This window comes from Mollisia scopiformis, assembly GCF_001500285.1.
Source record: "Mollisia scopiformis unplaced genomic scaffold LY89scaffold_14, whole genome shotgun sequence".
NCBI classification, from domain to species: domain Eukaryota; kingdom Fungi; phylum Ascomycota; class Leotiomycetes; order Helotiales; family Mollisiaceae; genus Mollisia; species Mollisia scopiformis.
Genome location: NW_017263594.1, coordinates 994,275 through 1,014,948, shown reverse-complemented (window position 1 = coordinate 1,014,948; position 20,674 = coordinate 994,275). Strand labels below are relative to the sequence as shown.

The window sequence follows — 20,674 nt, the reverse complement described above, 5'->3', positions numbered from 1 at the left end:
GAAGGTTGGGTTCCACTGAGCAGATCAGGGGAAATGTGGGCTGTCAAGCGCCGCCCAGACACTCACTAATGGAGCCCCACAATATTTGGAGGACCAGCCTCTTCCGTTATCCGAGAGCAATTTGAGAGCTCTGTGCAAAGACCTCTCTCGTACCTTGAATTCAAAATTCTCTACAGTAGTATCACTCTCGATATCAGAGCAGAAAACTTGTGTAGGAAGACTTCTAAGCAAGCGCATCGTGGGGGGTGACTATCCGAGGCCTCGGCCATGGGCCCCTTGTTAATCCTCCCCGCATTTGGCGCAGAACTCTCTCAGCTGTCAGCTTAATATATAAGCTTCTCGCCTTCTTTTGATCCTCTTCGGATGTTGAACTTACCCTAGGTACCGTCCTTTTTGTTCTCAAGTCGGAACTCAATATGGTAAGCCTGCCAAACAAGCCCAAAGAATTAACATTGAACTCTGTAGGAACAACGAACAGGACTCTACCACAACACACCTTACCAGCATACGCCCACGATCTACGATCGAATTCAGATAGGCAAAGGCACGACAATTCTGCCAGGCAAAAAAGACCCCGCAGTCGCTCATCTCATCGATCATGTTCTCGAGCATGGATATGTGATCCTACCGAATCTCTTCACACCTACCGAAGTCTCCGCCGCCAATGCAGAGCTCGCACGTCTCGAAGCTCTCGAATCCTCCGGTCCAGCTTCACAGGGAGGTCGTAACCCATTCGAAGGTTTCCAAACAAAGAGAATATATGCGTTGGTAGATAAAAGTCGAGTGTTTGACACCTTTGCGATCAATGAAACGGTCATGAAGTTAAATGACTATTTCTTGCAGCCAAATTTCCTGATGACGAGCTTCCATACAGTAAATATTGGGCCGGGATCAAAAGCACAAGAGATTCATACAGATGATGGGTTGATTGCACTGCCTCGCCCAAGACCCTTAATGGGAATTGTAAGTCTGAACGGAATACCTCTCCTCGTCGAGTTATGGGAGGCATTTGTTAATAGATGTATATTGGCAGGGCACAATGGTAGCTATCGATGATTTTACTGCTGAAAACGGCGCGACGACACTTATACCAGGTTCACATTTATGGGACGACGAAAGGAATCCGAAACGAGAAGAAATGATACCAGCCATAATGCCAGCAGGGTCAATGGTATACTTTCTGAATACATTATGGCATTCTGGGGGAGCGAATACAAGTCAGACGTGGAGGAGAAGCATGACTGTACAATATTGCCAACCATGGATCAGACCTTATGAGAATTTTACAGTTGCTATGGGTTGGGAGGATCTGGATCAAGTCCCACAAAGACTGATGCGCTTGATGGGCTTTAGCACTCATGACTTTATGGGATATGTTGATGGCAGATCTCCTAGAGCTGGCGTGGAAATGCGAAAGAAAAGGTTGATTGAGTGGGCCTTCAAGGAGAAGGAGAAAGGGAAGATGTCGAAGCTCTGAATAAGAATGCATATTGTCCGTATTGTTGGAGTCATACGCCCAGTAGCATCTGCGATTTTAATGACAATTATTTTTTAGGTACCAATAGCAGCAATGAACAAGTTGATTTGTCTAACAGAAATACATTCGATGAACGAAATAAATGGTGCCCACGGCTTACTTACAATCTCGTGCTTAATGTCAGCAGGTCACATCACCTGGTAAGCGCCCAAGAAACTTCTTCTTCAAGCCTCACCGATCCCTAACCACACCATTGGATATGAAATACAGCGTCGGTTTGGGGCTTTCGTGTACCCATGCAGGCAGCTGCGACAAGGTTGCAGCCCCGCTGAAGGCCTTCAATAGCCTCGCCGCGATGAGACTTCAGCCCTACCCTCTTGCCTGGAACAACATCCTCGTCATACAACAATACAGAAACTTTTCCAGTTTTTGCCGCATCACTACAAATATAGATTGCGCTGTATATAAACTATCTTGTGTTTGTAACCTTGTACCTCACCTCTTGCTTCAGTAGCAAAAAGCATCGTTCTCGCAGTATCAGGCTGTCGCGCATATCGCGCCGGCGGCGGTCCACACACCATGTCCCTTTCACGAGCAATGACCATGTCGATGTCGTCTTCTCGTCCGCCCGCGAAGATACGAAAGGAGCCTTCTCCGGAGCGTGAAAGACCGACCCAAGAACTCATACAAGAAATTCTAGAGGAGCTCGATTCGGTCATGAAGATGAAGCGCCCCGACAAGCCAGCGAAAGCCTATGCCTGTCACGATGACTTAAAAATTATCTGGAAGAGAAAGAGAATCAAAGCTCTCATTGGACCCAGCAACCCGTCTGATGCTCAGGTCGACTTTATTCAGAAGAATATGATTATTATTCTGTCAACTCTGGTGTGGATCGGAGCCTCCAAATGTCTCACTCAGTTCAGGTCGAGATTCTTCGAGCCTATTGCTAGCTGTGAAGCTCGTTTCACGGACAAGCAAATGCCATGTTTCGACAAAGACAAGCTTTATTTTCTGGACTCTGAACCTGCTTTGAAAGGACGATTCCATGAAAACCACTTCCATTTCTGCCCTGTCAAAATCAATATCGAAAACCGTCAAACTACACAGGAAATAGACCCGAACGAAAAACTTCCATTCGAGCGTATTGAGAAGGGGGTTGGATCTGGCGGATTCGGTAAAGTCGACAAAGTGGCTATTTCGCCGAAATATTATTACCACAAGAAAGCAGGCCAAGATACCATTTTCGTCTCTGAAGAGGTACGTCTGATCAAGGATCGAAGGATCGTCCTAACCGCGTCATAGGTTTATGTGGTCGCTTGCAAGAAGATCAAACTCAAAGATGATTTTGACAAAGAGAAAGACAATCTTCAAATCTTGAAGGAAAGCTTGACGAAACATGTCAGAATTATGTTGCATCTTACCACCATCGAACATGGTTTGAGTCGCTATATCTTGCTACCATATGCAGCTTATGGTGACCTTGAAGTGTTTCTCCATGGCGGTTACGCACCTGGCGAGAAAACTCCAAAATACGATTTCGATAACCGTTTCAAACGTTTGAACGGGCGGGATATGATTCTTCCCCTATTTGCTGAATGTCTAGTACTTGCTGATGCGCTCAAATGGCTTCACAACCAGATCAGGATCGAGAAAACGTCTGACACTGTTTTCTGTGCCCACATGGATTTGAAGCCTGCAAATATTCTAATCCAACCAGATGACAAATCAGTTGTTGGAAAATGGATGATCTCAGACTTTGGCATCTCGGTATTCAAAGAAGACACTGAACAACATGATCCTGATTATGGTTCAATTGGAGATTATATCTCACAGGTGACCATGAACACGCGGCCTAAACGGCAAGAGGGGACTTATCAAGCACCGGAAGTCAAGCTTGCTGAAATAGGTTTCAACCAGTCCTCCCATTTGACACCAGATCAACGCGGAATTGGTCGCAAAAGTGATGTGTGGTCTTTCGGTTGCATTCTCAGCGAGATCTTGGCATTTTCTCAAGGCAGAGCAGCCCTGGTGAAGGAATTTTCCATGGCACGGAAAAAGAACTCTAAAGACGACTACTTCTACGCAACAGCAACGAGCGAGTCCCTCGGGCTTACCAAAAGTTACGAAGTCAGACCAACAGTCATCTCTTGGCTGGATGATTTGAGCAAGAAGGCTGCAAGTCCACAGAGATGGTTGGATTGCTATGTCGGCACAATCAAAAAGATCCTCATCGTGGACACCACGCTTCGGCCGAGCGCAGAACAATTATTGATGCTTATGCAGCATGTCAAGGATCACATCAAGCACTCTTTAGAAGGCGGTCAAGTCGCATGTCGGGTGCTCAGTTTGCAAGAGGAGCTGAAACCCAAGACGATCCCGCGCAAACCAGTCAGATCTTCAACCCAATCTCCATATTCACACCAAAGTCCAGCTCCACGAAGATATTCCAACCCTCCAGTCTCGAAACCGAGAGATAGTGCAACAAACAACCTGACACCTATCATGTTTCGTTCGACGACATTCGAACAGGAGCGCATTCACCCAGAAGGCCACGAAGAAGACCATGGAGTTGAGCTGATGGAAACAGTCGCTGAAATGGATTCAGATACTGAAATTCCCAGTATTGACAGCACCATGCCAACTGCAGAAGCTGTAATATCGGACCCTACTTCAGATCTTGCGAGAATTCCTGGCACACTGTCGACGACTGAATCTCCTCGGGTACCGTTCCCAGACCAAAACCAAGACCATGAACCTGTTCGACCGGAGCCTCATCCGATTCAACAAGGATCTGATCAGCCAGAGCCTAACTCAGGCCAAAGATCCTCGCTCTTCACGTCGTACGCTAGGCCTGCACATGCTCATGGTATCAAGATAGACCGAAATCCACCTCCCATGATTCAACCATTTCCCTACATTTCTTTGCCACCACCAGCTGGTTCGACCTTCAAGATTACTTCGATGGCACTAACAAGATCAATTTATGGAGCTCGACTTGCGTGTCTCTCAAAGTCATCAATATTTATCTACACTTTAATGACGAAGAATCTATCAGGAATTTTGGATTGCAAAGTTGATCTTCCGGCATCGAACGGCTGGACTGGTATTGCTTTTGCTGGTAACTTTCTTGCTGCATGGGGCTACGATTCTGGCAAACTGGTAAGTCCTTCACAGCATTATGATATCGTGGTTTATGATTCTGTAACGCTGACCTACATGTAGGTCTATTTTTGCGACCTCAGGCTTGAAGACTCGAGGTCACTTCCTACGAGCGAAACAGGAATGCTTGAGAAAGTGGCTGTCTCTGAGCAGGGAGTAGCGGCATTGGTGTGCAGAAAAAAGATAGTAATTGTCACGATGGGGTATGCTCCTTGAAATACATCGTGAGACGTCTACTAACTAAAAGTAGCAGTTCTAAAGAAACAATCTCACTGTATGCGTCAGGCGATCAAAACTTCACCCATGCTGCTTTCAACGATACTGGAGATCTTCTATTTGCATGGGCATACGGGCAGACAGACAAACTCTATTGTTGGCGTTGTCAAGATAGTGTGTTCCAACGAGCAACTGAGTCCGAAAGCCCATACGAGACAGTGAGTCATTTCCCTGCATTCCATCCAGTGTCACTCGGCTGATGATCCCAAGGTCAAAATCGGAAAACCAGATCTCACGACAGTCATTCCCTACAATTCTTACCAAGGCTGCATAATCGAGAAGCCGGATAAAACACTTTTCCCAGCACAAATCCGCTCCACTCTCAGAGAAAACAAGAATCCGTTCCCCCGCAATGAAGTCAAACTTTCAAACCTACAAGCAGCATGCATATTCAATGATCATTCCTTGATTACTGTGGAGAAAGGGAAAATGCACAGACGGCTCAGGGAGTATAAGATCAGCTACTCCAGTACGCATGTCTTAGAAACTCCTGGTGTTGAGATCTGTGGAAATCTGAAGTCAAGCACAGACTCAGCATCGCGGATGTTGGCAGTCAAAGACGGCGAAAATATCGTAATTATAATCTGCAATAAGAACGCTACCGTCGAGTTTGTCAAGGTCGTTCAACCGGCAGCGAGACCGATCAGGTGAATTGGTACAGAGGAATTCTGAGAACAGATAATATTACACGATCTACATTGAGACTCTCAAGAAGTCCCACCAGACAGGCTCTTATTCATACACTCCATCCCACGATATCTACTGGATCTTTCCAGGTAACGGACGAGGCGGCTTCAGACTCCAAGGCCACAGAAACTGCTTCCCCTTCCGCCGAGCATCAAACCACAACACTGCAATATACAATGCGCCAGTGATGAACGTCAAGGGTAGCCAGGTTGCAATGAATATCCAGAAATCATGCGCAATCGTTATCTGGTATGCATTTTGGTCGAAAACGAAGAAGTTCGTACCGTACACGGACTTTGGATGTCAGCTGTCTCCATATACATTATAGGAGGTGAATGAACTTACGGCGACGAAACTTCCTGGGAGATAGATAGCTGAGACATACGTAATGATCTTCACTGTCGTACTGTCGTCGACTGTGTCCTGCTGAAGATTTCTCAACTGCTCCGTCACGTCTCGGAGCTCCTTTGTCATGTCTCGAAGCTCGTTGTCAACCTTTGCAGTCTCGAGTTGATTATGCAAAGTCAACGTGTAGCCAACCTGCTGCAATTAGCAATCATCAAAAATGTTTGTCGAATCAACTCACCAAATCAATTGCATTCCTGATCCTCCCCTCCAAGACAGTGGAGCTCTCAACGTGGCCTCGAAGAATCGTCTTCTGTGACTCGAGACTGCTGGCGTCTTTCAGAGGCGTAAGGTCACAGCCTTTCAATTTCTCCACCAGGTCGAGATCGCTGGAGCAACACGCTTTCGCGAAGAGGGCGAAGTCATTCATGTTTCTCAGACTCTTCACACGAGCGAAGCTCTCTTGCGCCCTCGCTGTTTCGGGCTTGATCACCATAGCTGAATTGTTCTGTGATCGTTAGTTGTGTTTTATGGGGTTGTAGATGCGAGTTGGAGACACATACTTCTGCAGCGAATGTTTCTCCAAGATTCCTGAAATACCATCTCCAGTTGTCAAAAAACGATGACATGACCAAAAGATGAAGACGATACGGATCTTTACAGAAAGCCGGTATCTGAGACACCTTTGGCTTGACAGATTGATCCACCTCAAGCATCTTCAACAGTCGGTCTTCGAGAACACTGTTGTTGATAGGATGAAGCAGGATGAATAAGTCGAAATCTGGGGTATGGTGATGATAGACACCTGTGTGTCGAAAGGACCATGGATCTTTTCCTTTCCTGAGATTTTCTTCTACGTAGTTTACTTGATATGTAATGTCTACTATTAATCAGCTCGAAGAATCTGTAAAACGTTGTCTTTACCACGTACACGTTTCTCCAGCCCGTGGAGAGTGAATGGCTAGGTTGTTACTGCTCGCCTCGGCGATGTGGGGTTCTTCTCCAAAACTGAAGAGGACACGAAGGAAGTCGGGATGGACCTTATATTTGTGCAGTATTTTGCGCGTCAAGATTGAAGTTATTTGAAGTGGCTCGATGGTTCGTTCCGAGTATATCGATCTTGTTTTCACGTCAGAAAGGTCTCGATCCCTAATACCAAGACGACGTACATTATCCGTATCCTACTCTTACCCTGAGGTTTCTGGTCCACAGCAGCCCTCAACTTGTTTGCATCATCATAAACTTCCGAGAAGGCACTTTCTACAAGATTGTCAGCTGACGAATTTGTGTACTCCATCGATCAACCAAGACATACCCTCATTAATATCTGTTATCCTCACATTGACATCCTCATCATCTTCCTCAAGAAAATAAATCCCCTCCGGATCCTCCAGTCTTCTTGACGACTCCGTCGCATTCAACTCATCCCGTGACCAATTCGCAGGATATTCCTCCCATGCTTCAACAATAGCAGCCATACGATTTAGCGCAAAAAGGGTGACAAATTGTCCTTTTCGATTCTGCACTCGTTCGATATATGCGACACGACGTATTTGCGAGCAGGTCCCGATGCCCTAAATCTCTCTGAATAGCTCACCGAGCTGCCTTGTGAGGTGGCCTCGAGTGGGGGCTGAGTCGGCACAGCCTGGAAAGCGTCAGGTGTGCAACAGAACAGAGCCTCATGGTGGATATGTGGCGAAGTTTTGGGACTGTTTGAGACAAGTTTGCATGCATACAACTTCTTTGAGAATAGGCCATGTCATACGGTAGGACTTTTATTGGTTGGAGGGAATGGATATTGTATTGTTCTCGCTAAGTTGTCCGTTTTCAGTCACCGAGACTTTCAGCTCGAAGCCTCATTTTGTTTCTCTTTCTCCTTCTTTTCTCTCTTGGTCATGATATCGCTGGTCAAAGTTCTGGGGACTGTGGTCAGATCATACTCTATGGGTACTGGAACAGTAGTATCCTTACTTGACTTCTTTCTTCGTCAATTTCTGTGGGGTAACGAAAGACCATCTGTCGCTTTCATGCTAATTTGTTGTTAGAGAGGCTAAAGAAAATGAAATGATCAGGAAAGGCTGACGTACAAAAACTTTGAAGTCTATTCCTTCTCCGTATTTCTCGGTGAGATATGCCTCGAGCTCTTCCCTTAGATTGATGTAGCGACTGTACTGCGGGTCTAGTACATTTTCGAATTCTACTGTAGCCATGTTGACATGAACCGAGTCTTTCAACGAGGCAGACAATTACAGACATCATCGGTTTGCTATATATCATGAACACGAACCGGTGGTGACGCTGCGGCTCAACAGACCGAACCAGTCACCCACTGCGTGGCACTGCATGGTGAGATTTCGTGGGTGGCCCTCTCAATAGTCAGAAGCGCTGCCACACTCATTCCCAGGGGTTTCACAAGGGCATGGTGGTGGCGCAACCCACCCCTCGAGACCTGCATGCTCGCCCACGGCCCGCCCCTGGATCGCATCGTAGGCTTTAAGTATCGCATGCATCGTAAATCTGCCATCCTACCAAGTTCCCGGAACCAAGGATTCCTTCCCTTCTGAATAATGGAGGAACAGCCCAAGTTGAAGTAAGGCTCCTCAAGTGACCTGTGTGTAGGGCTTTACTGACTTTCTTTTTCGTACAGACAGACACTTCGGTCTTTTCAGATCTTTGTAAGACCCCGGAGCAAAAATATTGGAATGTGGACACTGCTTCTAACCCCGCGATCTGCAGTTCATCGTTATTAGTGCTATTATTGGCGGTGGAATTTTCAACAATAATGGAGGTTCGTTGTTCAAACATTGCAAGTAGATCAGCATAGCTCACCCGTTGTAGAAGCGCTCGAAGTCGCTGGTCCTGCAGGATTAATTCTTTCCGTCGTCGTGATTGGAATCATCGCGATCTTCGTCAGCGAAGGCATCAGCGAGCTTTCCCAGCAATTTCCGGCTCCGAACGCCATCGTCGAATATGTCAAAACTTTCGTAGATGAGGATCTTGGTTGGGTCGTTGGTATTGCGTATTGGTATGCCTTTGCATCGGTCTTCGCAGTTCAGAACTTGGCTGCGGCACAACTTTCGACTTATTGGGGACTTACCCAGACGTGGCAGGTATGTTGCACCTTTTACTCATTCAACCATCTTCTTAGGAAGTCCAGATCTAGCCCTCAAAACTTCGAGAACTGAAGCACTTGACTGACTTTGACGTTAGACACTAGCATTTTACGTTCTCGCCCCAGTGTTCATCGTCGTACTGAATTTCTTCGGAGTTTTCTGGTACGGCATCGTCGAGACAGTTGGCGGAGCCCTGAAAGTCGTCCTCGTCCTGGGAGTATCGATACTGTTATACGTCTTCGCAGCACAGCAACACGATGCAGGCGCCAGCGGTCCAATCAACGACGGCTTCAAGAACGATGCAAAGTTTGCAGCAAACCATAGCCAAGCAGTATGTTATGCCATCCCGCTCGTAGCATACAGCTTCCTCGGAATCGAAATTGTCGCCGTTACAGCTTTCGAGGCCCGCTATTCCACTTCGCTCAAATGGCCGTCGAGGGTTATCGCTTATGCTGTGTTCCTCCTCTATTTCTTGTGCACGATTGGCGAGACTTTGACAGTGCAATGGAGGGATGATCATCTCCCAACGATATACGGAGGAGGCAAGAACAGTAATGGAACTGCTCTTTCGCCACCAAGTTCCACGAGTCTGGTCGTGAACGCGGCTTGGGAGGCTGGTCATCACGCCCTGGCCGGATTCCTCAATGGATGCCTCATCTTCAGTGCTCTATCGGCATCCAATACGTCGTTGTATGTGTCTTCGAGGACACTTTATGGTCTGGCTCGAGAGATTCCTGACACGAATTGGGTGGGGAAAAGGTTGAACAAGTTGAGTCTTGTTGTTCGACAGACTGGTGTCCCTGCTGCAGCGCTATTGTTCTCTGCTATTTCGTTCTTTTGGTTGCCATTTTTGCAACTCAAAGCTGGATATGCTATTCAGGATGTAAGAATTGCCTATTGTGGGAGCGTAGTCGAAGGCTAACATATTCTAGTTGATCGAGATCATGTCTGTTTCTGCAAGTGTATCTTGCCTTGTCGTGTGGGCTGCACTATGCTTGTCATTTATCCGATATGACCGATGGTAAGCCTCCCCCTTGATTTGTCTTTAGTCTAAGCTCCCACTGACGAATACCAGGCAGAGTATTTGTGACGCTGGTTTGAAAGCCGAGCCACAATACGAGAGCTGGAGAAGGAAATCTCCAGACTATAAGTCCTACACTTTCCTCGCTTTCGCCCAACCATATATCGCATGGTTAGGCTTGATAGGGTGCCTTCTCGTTTTTGGTTTCGCGAGCGCGACGTGGTGGCATACTTCGCCTGATCTAACCAAAGTGGCTGTTGCATACGCTGCTGTAAGTCCAACTCGAATCATTGTTGCTTTGCCCACTCGGCTAATATAGAAACAGCATGTTATATTCCTTCTTCTTTTTGTGGTGTTCAAAATTGTTAATAGGCGGTGGTGGGTGAAATTGGATACTGATGTGACTGTTTTGATTGCGGCACTAGACAGGTTGAGGTGGTTGAAACAAGATCAGCTGCCAACGGATCATGATATATAATCGTCTCGCAGTAGACGGGATCGAGAGATTTGCTGTACAAATTGTTAATAACGAAGTAAAAGAAGACCATATTTTACTTCAACTCTTAGCACGCCTTCAGGCAGGAGTATGAGACGCCGCAGTGGATTGCCACATCACCAAGAAGCTTGACTTACTTTCTTTTCTAACCAAGACTCACCTTGTCAACTTGTCAATAGATTAACGTGGCGAGCTTTTCAGAGCCAGGGTAAAGATGCAAACAAAATAGGGCTGCTTAGCGCACTGTTCCGACCACATCAAAGTAGTCATCGATTCATTAATGCTCCAACTTCAAACTATGTTCCACATCGAGCCAGTATATTGAGTATATCTGTCAGACCTGCGACATCTGAGACAATGAACCCCTCGTTCAAAACAAGGAAAGAATACGCCAGACAGTCATCCTCAGCTTCTTTTCGTTCCTGCTAATCCTAACGTGCCGTCTACGGACTATCCGTATCGTTGCTTTTAGTGGACAATGTTCCCGTAAAATATAGCCAACACAGCAGCATAAGCAGCCGTAATGGTAACGACGTCCTTAGTGCTTGACTGTAGTCCCACAACCACCGCCGCGAATCCCCCAAAGGAAACAATAGCAATTGACATGGTCGAAAGATCCCACGCTCTGCTTATAGTCTTTGGAATTGTCATGAGGACGATAGGTACGATGATCCAAGATGATGACGCTTGCAAGGAAGCGTGTCTCGGTCGAGTACTCCAACGGCTTGCCGTCGTGATTGTACTCCTCTGAGCGCCGTCTCCTCTCTGAGCGGGACCAGGCGAGCTTTTTAGGCAGACGATTGCTGATAAAGGCCAGAAGAAGGTCGGAGTTTAAGGAGACGGGTTTGACGAAAGCTCTGTATGTGTTTGGGAAGCCTTGCTCTCGAAGATGGTTCCTGAATTTTGCAACCCTGTCCTGCTTTTCCTCAGTTTGGATGGCTTCATTGGGTTCTCTGTGGCGAAGGATAAAGTCAAAATCTCTTATTGCCTGGCCTGGCTTTAACGTCAACCACCGCTTTGCACGACTTAATACTGGAGAGCTAGCTTACAATATTCTTTGAATGTGGTCTGAAGGTCGGTCAAGTCATCTGCGCCCAATTCTGTTGCTTTGTATTTGGCCCACAGTTTGACCAGTCGTGTCTCGATATTCAACAAATTCATCTGTTGGAGGATAGGATAGTACCCGAATCGAGGCTCGCTCACGTCATGTTGCTTAGCAAAAGTTGCAATGCGATCGAGTACTGGCTGGGTTTCAACGAAGTGATACCCTTCTTTCTCATGCAATTCAGACGCGGTCATGGCAGATGGTGTAAAGCAGACGACAAGCAAAACTAGACTACACCGAAAATGATGTGGAAATCGCGCTACATATGGGATCCACGAGGAGTCTGGTGCAAGGCTTAGCCTCGAATGTCGAGGGGGATATTGTGCAACCACTATTGCAGAGAGAAATTAAGTTACTTGATAAAGCTAGTGGTACTGAGTGGGCAGATTTCATGCCGTGTTCGATGATCCGACATTCAGAGGACAGAATGCGAGGTGGCTATCCGGCGACCAGTAGTCGAGAGGAGGTATCTGCACCGCGAGGAAATCGGCCTCACCGACCAGAGCTCCAAGCTCACTTCTGCTCATTCATATAAGCAGTGTAACAATAGCTTGCAGGCCAAGTCACCCGCTCCAAGATCGCGTAGGCCAGTTGGAGGCTACCCACAATTGTGTGACCATACTACACAGAACAGTTCATGTTGTAAGGATGATGTGAGGATGTCCTTGAATTTCCATGAGCAATCTTCGCAAGGGAAATGGACTTCTGAGACAACAACTTTGCTTTCGTATTCTTGGATTTGGCTCCATCCCTGCTTGCAGTTCTCCCGGCATCGCTTCCACAGCTCCCAATCCATCCAACTACACATGGCAATCAATAATTCCCAAGTCGAACAACCAGAACTAGTACTCTACATGTGGTGGATGTGCATCAGGAGGAATCAGTTTAAGACTATCCACCCCAAGGTTGTGTGATACTTCATGGCATTGGTGTTTCGACCAAGTACACGCAGGGCTGTGTCGCAAAATCTTGGCCGCCCGCCCAGCTTGGGCCATGGCACTGTGCAAAAAGTGGTTCATGTTTCGGTAAAGTGCTGCCATATCAGCGTGTCTAAATGCCTTCGCCCCGAGTTGAGAATCAGCTCTCTTCTTGTAATCCTGAATGACCACGCAGATACGTGATTTGAGATAATTTAGAGCGTTGTAGAGCCCATCGATGGCGAGGTTTCGTTGATCTTGGTAATTCTGTTAGACCACTGAGGGGAGAACATAAATATCAAAACTTGGGAGGGTCCTCACCATCGGGAACCAGATGCAGCTTATTACCGCCTGGTTCTAGGAGGTCAAATTGTAGCCATTTCATTCTCTCAACTTCACGGTCCAGAGCGTCCCTGAGGCATTTCGCTTCGTGAACTTGACCGGTCTTCCTCCGCCCGCCGGGATTGACGAACAAGGATGGCAATGGTCCAAATTCACTCTCGAGGCTCTGTAAGTCGGTGCTGCAATTGCTAAGCATTTGGCAGATGCTTGCCATCAAAGCCCTGGGCTCCATTAGCGTCGCCATAGGTGAAGCGTAGATGAGGTTTGCGAGAAAGAGTAAGAGAAGAATAACATAAAACAAGGAAATAGAAGGAAATATTTCATAAGGCATCGTATCAGTCGATTATGACGTTGTCTGCAGCTGGCTGCAGATGTAGATGAGGTGCGATATACAAGCGAAACAAATGGTTGCAGAGCTACAAAGGTACATTGTACAACTTGTGAAACGCTGCATGCTCGGTCGGTAGGCGGCATCATGGTGTTTTGCTACCGTGAGGAGCACGGAGGCTGCATGCGCTGGCGATGAGGCTGAGCCGAGAACTGCTTGAAGTCAAAAACAGAGTAATAAAGAGACTCAACGCTTTGATACTGGATCTGTTGGAAGTCACAACTTTATTTCGATGCCTTGAAGTTGAAGGTCGGGAACAGAATGCTTTGCGTCACGCCAGCGAGTTTCGCAAAGTAGAAGAAAAGCTTGGACTCGCTGAGCTCGACTTCTTCCACATAGATAGGTACATGTAGGGTGTCTTGATTTTGACAAGATATCTGACATACAGTGAGGGATCATCAGGAGGATGTCTCGGACTTCTTTCTGCCCACGCAGTTCAGGTGCAATTGACAATCTCTTCTGCGACCTGTTCAACTCCAGATCTGCTATCAAAGTGATCATCGTTATGTTTACTTATCTTTGTTCTCGTCAGTCCACTATAATCCACTTGGATCTTTTCTTATCCAATATTGTAGTTTGAGCATGGGAAGTATGAAACTGACTAGGCTCACTGGTCAAATGTATCATTGATTAACACTGGTTCCAACAGAAGAATAGTGAACTGAATCACTATGATAAGGTTTCTGTGGGACTTTCCGCAGAACAACATTGAAACTTTTTCTCACCAAGGGACTGGATCATGAAGCTCTCAGACAGACATGTCTCAGTTCACTTCAAATCATCCGGGTATCGAGAATGTCGCACAGAAAAAAGTCCTGGGACATCTGGCCCACGGTTTTCTCACAAACCATGTCTTGAAGTCCTCGGCGAAGCACCAACTTGGAACTATCACCACCCCACACTCTCAAGACCGCCCCCACACCTGATACACGTGCTCCACGTGGCTCAGCGAGACGTGTGCCAAGACCCTGTCTATCTCCCGCTGGCGCACCTCAGAAAAAAAAAAACAGCAGCTCAAACATCGCACCAAATATATTTACTCTCCCCAATCGCTTAACATCGTGTTCCACCTAGCTGGAATTTCCGACTGAAAAAATCTCCAACGGACGGAACACGAAAGGAGAAAAGCCCCCAAAGAAGAAGGAGACGAGGTTCTGGAAAAACGTGAAACCGCCGACACTCGACACTTGACAGCGGCTGGTAGCGCGAGGAGAGAGAGGTCTCAGTCGAGATCTTGCAGAGTGGATCAAGTTCAACCTCTCCTTTTTGCACCTGAGCACACACATTTCAGCAGAAAAGCCAAGTAATGATTTGACAGCTGCGGCAACGCACCAGTAAGGAGAAAACCGATGATCATCCATCCTCTCCATAAACGATCCCGTCCGTCATGAGTAGTAGTAGTAGTCGTATTTTTAAAGTTCGAGCACACACACACACACACACACAAACACCAGCTGCAGGGACCCTTTTTTTCATCTAAAAGAAGCTTGAGCTGAAATGCTTGGCATCTACGGCCTGCGAGATTCACCCGCCCGTTCGTTCCCGCTGCGGTGTGTGCTCAGGGACGCGCTCATCACGATGGATGGTGAACTCTCAGACACTTGTTTCCCCTCTTTTGCAATCTTCGCACAGAGCAAAACGAAGAGGATCGTTCCTCGGCCGTACGTTCCTCAACCAGGCTTCGAAACTCCGCGGCGCGATAATAATAATAATAGCAATAATAATGAACGATAGATTTCTCGAGGGTCTTTTTAATATAGGGAAGAATGGTCTGGGATCGTACCCGGACTCCGGCTTCGTCCGGGGAAGGCTTGGATAAATATAGGTAGGTTTGTGACAGGAACAGCGGGTTTGTTTGATTATTGTGAGACACGGTGGGTGATAGTGACGGAAAACCTTCTTTTGAAACTTGGGATTTTCTCTTGGTGGTGGATGGAGGAAGGAAACATCCTTCGACTTCTGGCTGGACCGCCCCGAATCCTCGCTTCTTGAAATCGAGGAGAGAGAAGAGACGAACCTTGGGTCTGTACTGTAGAGGATCCTTCTAGCTGTGATGATAAAACAATCATCTCCGACGAAGACCCACCAGTGGTAGAAAACCAGTCACGTTTGTGGGAAGGGATGAACAGCAGCTGGAAATGAAGCATTGACGATAATTTCGTAGCTCTCGAAGCCTAGAGTCAAGTCAACCCGCACGGCTTCAAGCCACCACAGACCTACTGAGATTCATCTCCCCCTCAATCAGGAAGGAAGGGAGTCACTCTCCTTCCTTCAACTTGCTTCCATTCAGCATGAAAGAGCTGAAATTTAGCAATCACAATTGCTTCCTTCCAAGTCAGTCAGCCAGTCAGTCAGTCACAATTCCAAGGCAAGAAGAGACAAAGGGACTCCCCTAATCTCCAATCCATAAATAATCCCTCTCCCTCTCTCATGCCGGCAGATCCAAAAATGTGAAGCAATCCCCATCACCATCAAATCACCCACCAAACCCGTTTCAATTCAATCCCTCTGCTTCGTTTCGAACCCCCCGGTCCTCATCCCCGCCCCGCCTAAGCTTTTTCCACTACTCTACTTACTGTAGACGATCAATCTCAGACCTCGCTTGCGGGTATCCTAGCCCTATATCTGAGTCGCGATATCGGTCGGGATCGAGAACCAGGGTTGCTTAAAGCTATTATGGATCTGGTGGGGGTTCTTTTTGGTCTTTCGGGGCAGGACAGGGCAGGGCACAGGGGATTTTTGTCACAGTGGGGACGGACGACGGACGGGTATTCTTGCTTGTAAGCGAGGAGTGAGGGAGGGAGTGACGGTGCTTGCTGCAAGATGGTGCAGGAATCGTCAACGGGCAGGCAGGCGGGGCGGTTGTGCTCCGGCGTGCAGGATTTTTAATCAAGATAAAGATTCAAGGTAGATAGATGTACTGTAGAGGGAAGGGGATTGTGATGGCTAGCTAGCTAGCTAGCTGCTTCAGCGGAGACGAACGAACGGTGATCTACGAGGTTGTTTGTTTCTTATTTTCCTATTGTTCCGTGGAGGAGGGAGGAGGTGGTGGTAGTACGGTACCGCATGAATGATCGTGGTGGACGAGCTACGGGGATTTATGTTGCTCCGGAATTTGGGTTGCAGGTTTCCTACCGACCTGAATGGCGGGTGGGCGAGGAATGAAGAAACACACACACAGGTCCAGACCGGAGATCTTGGAGCTGCTAGAGAAAAAAAATACCTCGTGGGCTCAGGGTTGCGGATCAAGTTCCGGTGGTTGGTAACTTTAGGTATCGGTTGGAAATAGGAACGAACCCGTGAAAGAGAGAAAGAAAGAAAGGTCATGGCGACTGCGGCCGCAACGATCTTTTGTGGCACAGGAATTCTATCAGTAATAAGAATACAGTTGTGGCTCACGAAAGTAATCTTAAAGAAGTCGAGCGGTGGCCAGAAGAGGGTGCTGAGCCGCTACACAGGTTCCTAATCCGTATATCACAACTCTCATCACCGACCTCTTTGATCAGATGGCGTTGCATCGCTCTCTAGCGGTCAACCTGGATAAAAGGGAGGATAATAGAGAAAAGGTCGTCGTGCAGGTTGAAAAGATTGGAGATCGATCGCTGCATATGAAGACACAGGCAAGTTCTGGCGACGAGATCAATGCGTTGAAAATGTGGAGTACCGCCACTTTGACGCATGAACTTTGATGAGAGATGCACGCTCAACCACCTTCGAAAAAAGATTGCAGCATCGCAGCAGTAGCTTTTTGTCATTTCATGTCATGCACAAAATCATATCCCGCTCAATCAGGACCTTTCGTCGTAGAATTTATGCATAATTCTCCGCCGGACATGTGCGCTGCAGCAATCAATATAAGTTCGAGGACGACCCCGTGGACTCGCGCAGATTTTCTTTGCAACTCCGCTCGCTGGAGAAGGAAGTGCTTTGATGAATTGGATTGGATTGAATCATGAAAAGCACGACCATCTTTGCGTGCAGGAAGAGATTAACATCTTGACTCGAGATCTTGAGGTTGCCCCTCCTGCCCCTCCCTCTGAAGCAGAACAGATGATCGGGCATTTGAGGGTTTATGCTTGTACCCATTGCTGAAGCTTTGAGAGAAGGGCGTCGATGAGCCCATCCATGAGCATCATTGCTTATCAGTGCTATCACGGCTGTCGGGTTGATGCTTGTCGTTAAGAGGAGCTTTTAAACTCGACAAACAAGCTTACTTTGCCCCATCCCCGTGAAACCGAAAGGTCGGTGATACCCTGATGATTAAGAAAGAGACCATGACCATGAGTAGCAAAAGGCTTGGCATCTATCATAGCGGGTGGCCCTTCCTCTGGATCAATATCGGCGTTATCAGCGGGCTGCGGGCGATGGGCGATTCAGATTGCTTTGCTTGCCTTGACTTGCGTTGCGGTGGGTGAAAGTTTCTCCCCTCTCTAAAATCTTTAGCCTGCTGTCACAGCGAATTTCTTGCATCTGGCTCTATTTCGTGCCTGCTCTGCCGCTGTCGTCTTGAGTGATGGCCTCGACACTTGCCCACTTGATAGTAGTCGATACGGCCGATTTGTTTGGCCATCGTTTCTACTGCCTCTAAGGTTACCGAGCTGCACGTTGCGGTGCGAGAGCTCTGGGTCCGAACCGCATGGTACCCTAGAAGCAGAAGCAGGATCTTCAGGAAAGGAGCCGGATGAACGACAAGGAGGCTTGTTGGCGGAACAGCCGGTCGAGTGAGAAAGGCTTGTACTTACTGTTGAAGCTGTGATGGATCCTGTGGAACGGGATGGGAGGGCATCGATACGAGCCCTAGGGAGCTCTCAGGGCGCCAGGGTCAGGGCTACTTCCTCCGTAGTGCCTGTCTAGTACGAGTCCTGTAGGCACTGCAGCACAGAATCATAGCTGGTCTGAAAAGTTCTCGTGGAAGTCTGAGATGTGCGGTGCAACCCGAGGAACCCAAGCGGGTTGAGACCATCACTGTTTGAGAATGGTCGGGGCAGGTCGGTCACCTTGCACAGACAGCCACGGCTTTCATCCTCAGAATGGCTAGTACCCCGCCCTTGAGCAGGGCGATGGCCCGCCATCCACAGCATGAACAGAGAATCTCTCCGGTAATGATATGTTTCGACGAGATTTCGTTTCTCAGGGTCGGTAGCAAAGAAGTATGGAAGCGTGGGAGGGGGAGTACGAACGCAAGGCAAAGAGAGGACGACGACATTGTTCTTAAGGATCGCATTCGGTCGCGAAGGATGCAAAAGCGTGGCGAGAGATACGACGAGCATTCGTACCAAGTTACCTCAGGATGCGAATGTGACCGGTAGCAAAGGAGTACAGGAGTACGTGCGAAGACCAGAATAGCAAGGCAAAATCATTTGTGCCGCTACACAACGTCAACCCGCGGGCGGTGTTGCGTGTGGTTCAGTTCAACGTGCGTCCAGTGTAGATTGACACCATGTTTGACTTTAGCGGGGTGATATGAAAGAATGACGGACTCGAAACTTCTCATGTTTGCACATGGCATGGCATCCCGTAGGATGTTCAGACCTCAGAGTTCAGAGTAGATGACTTGCTTTAGCCAAAAAGCTTACTTTTTTGCTTCTTGATGGCCGCCACGATGGCAAGAGGATTGCTTGGAATGCTTGAATAATTATAGTTTCCGTCACACCTTAAACCTAATTTCGAGTCAGGAGAACGCGTGGGAGTCGTCCAGATTGAAAAAAGCAAGGTTCAGATGTCATCATCAGAGTCAGGCATCGTTCAATCGTGCGATGAGGCAAAAGGAAGCAGAGCACCAGAGCACCATACACAGCCAGGTGAGGCAAGAATGGGGAGCTTCATCAGAATGAATGGAATGGCCCCCCGCACACGCCCAATCTTGAATCCACCGGCACTTGATGTTCGTTCACCACGTTTCGGCATCTTCGGGGAGATACTGTAATAATATGCTCGCTCTCGTACTCCTTTCGGTATTTGGTCTGGTGCTGCTCGTGGCAGTGGCATGATCTGCCTGTTTCTCATCCCAAGTCAACCAAGTGTTGTGCAAAAGAAATGCATCGTCGATTTGGAGATGCATTTACAGTAGTACTGTACAGTCGAGGAAACTTGGGAGTCTGTAGCCGAGGCGGCGTCCAGACCTCCAGTTGGAACCTGGCATAGCGTGTGCCCCCGCCTATCTTTAGTCCTGCTAGACGGGCTCTGGTCTGGCTACAACCCAATTTCAACGTCCGTGCCAACATTCGACTTACAGTACCCTCCAAAACTCCTCCTCCTCCTCCTCCTCCTCTCCCCTATCCAATAACAGAACTCCAAACCGACGGGATTTGCAAGTGCAGACGCTCCCGCACGCAAGCAAGAGAGAAAAAGCAAAAAGCACCCAAGAGCACGACGTTGGATTTAACCGAGCTCTCTTCCCTTCCCATGGGCCAGTTGGTCACTGAACTGAACAAAAGTGAAGAAAGTGCTCGAGTGCTGCATACACATCCATACAAGTCGCATGCAGGAGGAAGTCCGACTGCCCTGGTCACCCAACCCAGAAGCACGCAGAAGCACGGTTCACCCGGACCCTGGCTGATCTCGGAGCAAGCTTCCTGTCATGGGCTCAAGCGGTTTCATTTTCGATCCAGGCCACCCCACCCAGCACCTGCATCCAGGAGGAACGTCCTCACTGGCCTTGCTGACTGACTGACTGCCAAAAATCCAAATCCGCCTGGGGCCCTGGCCAGCTGCAGTGGCGTTGCAAAGGGTCAAGTGCGGTGTCTCAGACGCCACAGCGTTCACGTCGCTCTGCCATGGGGTCCCGGTCCGGCACCATCGTTGGAGCTTCAATTCGAGGGGACTAGTCATCCCCGGTGTATCCTTTCTTATGTGCGCCGGGGTAGGTCTATTAAGATTCCTGATCGCCTCCGCGCTCACCAGGGTTCGGTCCAAGTGTCTGGCACGCCTCCATAAGTATATCTTCCGCCAGCCTGCATCTCCTATGATTGAGCCAGTGGAGAGGAGTTTGAGTTCAGTTATTATATCTGACTCTATATCCCATTCCCTTCCCTTCCCTCGTCTGTGGAGCAGTCGCGTCAGATCTCGAAAGGGTTGTTCGTCTTATATCATTCTATTCGAGTCGTCAGATCGAGCAGGTATCCTTGACGAAACGACCTAATGGCTCACATTGCCAACTTAATGGCGGACGCACCAGCCAGTCTGGCTTTTGGTATGAACAATTATATGGCCAGGGAGCTATCGCCACATTCCCCTCATGATTCAGTACGTATCCCCCAGGCTTTGACGGTCCATTTGCTAAAAAGTATATAGGCAACAGAAGCTTCCCACACGGGCGAGAAGGAGAAGTATGTCTGGAGGATGCATC

At 48.0% G+C, this 20,674-nt stretch overlaps 7 protein-coding genes across 7 annotated transcripts; 3 read left to right on the top strand and 4 right to left on the bottom strand.

Annotated features, from left to right (window-relative positions):
- Nucleotides 1–416: 416 nt before the first annotated feature.
- Nucleotides 417–1,477, top strand: LY89DRAFT_670491 (PhyH-domain-containing protein; the record flags this gene model as incomplete). The annotated part of the gene is made up of 3 exons (XM_018213164.1): nt 417–419; nt 466–963; nt 1,034–1,477. 3 exons carry the CDS (start codon nt 417–419, stop codon nt 1,475–1,477), a joined length of 945 nt encoding a protein of 314 aa, XP_018070316.1.
- Nucleotides 1,478–2,056: 579 nt separating this feature from the next.
- On the top strand, nt 2,057–5,563 carry LY89DRAFT_735102 (kinase-like protein; the record flags this gene model as incomplete). The annotated part of the gene is made up of 5 exons (XM_018219977.1): nt 2,057–2,734; nt 2,780–4,636; nt 4,700–4,839; nt 4,887–5,070; nt 5,123–5,563. 5 exons carry the CDS (start codon nt 2,057–2,059, stop codon nt 5,561–5,563), a joined length of 3,300 nt encoding a protein of 1,099 aa, XP_018070315.1.
- Nucleotides 5,564–5,671: 108 nt separating this feature from the next.
- On the bottom strand, nt 5,672–7,241 carry LY89DRAFT_587507 (uncharacterized protein; the record flags this gene model as incomplete). The annotated part of the gene is made up of 6 exons (XM_018209436.1): nt 5,672–5,893; nt 5,945–6,139; nt 6,186–6,452; nt 6,508–6,827; nt 6,876–7,063; nt 7,114–7,241. The coding sequence occupies 6 exons, from the start codon at nt 7,239–7,241 to the stop codon at nt 5,672–5,674; spliced, it is 1,320 nt and encodes a 439-aa protein (XP_018070314.1).
- Nucleotides 7,242–7,787: 546 nt separating this feature from the next.
- Nucleotides 7,788–8,154, bottom strand: LY89DRAFT_735100 (uncharacterized protein; the record flags this gene model as incomplete). Its single annotated transcript, XM_018219976.1, has 3 exons — nt 7,788–7,860; nt 7,916–7,974; nt 8,032–8,154. The coding sequence occupies 3 exons, from the start codon at nt 8,152–8,154 to the stop codon at nt 7,788–7,790; spliced, it is 255 nt and encodes an 84-aa protein (XP_018070313.1).
- Nucleotides 8,155–8,932: 778 nt separating this feature from the next.
- LY89DRAFT_697946 (uncharacterized protein) lies at nt 8,933–10,556 on the top strand (the record flags this gene model as incomplete). The annotated part of the gene is made up of 5 exons (XM_018216940.1): nt 8,933–8,969; nt 9,303–9,940; nt 9,990–10,078; nt 10,133–10,349; nt 10,404–10,556. The coding sequence occupies 5 exons, from the start codon at nt 8,933–8,935 to the stop codon at nt 10,554–10,556; spliced, it is 1,134 nt and encodes a 377-aa protein (XP_018070312.1).
- Nucleotides 10,557–11,112: 556 nt separating this feature from the next.
- On the bottom strand, nt 11,113–11,873 carry LY89DRAFT_735098 (uncharacterized protein; the record flags this gene model as incomplete). Its single annotated transcript, XM_018219975.1, has 2 exons — nt 11,113–11,567; nt 11,624–11,873. The coding sequence occupies 2 exons, from the start codon at nt 11,871–11,873 to the stop codon at nt 11,113–11,115; spliced, it is 705 nt and encodes a 234-aa protein (XP_018070311.1).
- A 459-nt stretch (nt 11,874–12,332) lies between these two features.
- On the bottom strand, nt 12,333–13,227 carry LY89DRAFT_783196 (uncharacterized protein). The gene is made up of 2 exons (XM_018222655.1): nt 12,918–13,227; nt 12,333–12,853 (listed from the first exon to the last, which is right to left on the bottom strand). Exons 1-2 carry the CDS (start codon nt 13,180–13,182, stop codon nt 12,522–12,524), a joined length of 597 nt encoding a protein of 198 aa, XP_018070310.1. The 5' UTR covers nt 13,183–13,227; the 3' UTR covers nt 12,333–12,521.
- Between the last annotated feature and the right edge of the window lie 7,447 nt (nt 13,228–20,674).

Bases quoted from the DNA above. Each gene is read 5' to 3' on its own strand.
- LY89DRAFT_783196 (XM_018222655.1), bottom strand. From the start codon at position 13,182: ATGGCGACGCTAATGGAGCCCAGGGCTTTGATGGCAAGCATCTGCCAA. The intron at 12,854-12,917 runs GTGAGGACCCTC...AGAATTACCAAG, and splicing joins GCTGCATCTGGTTCCCGATG to ATCAACGAAACCTCGCCATC.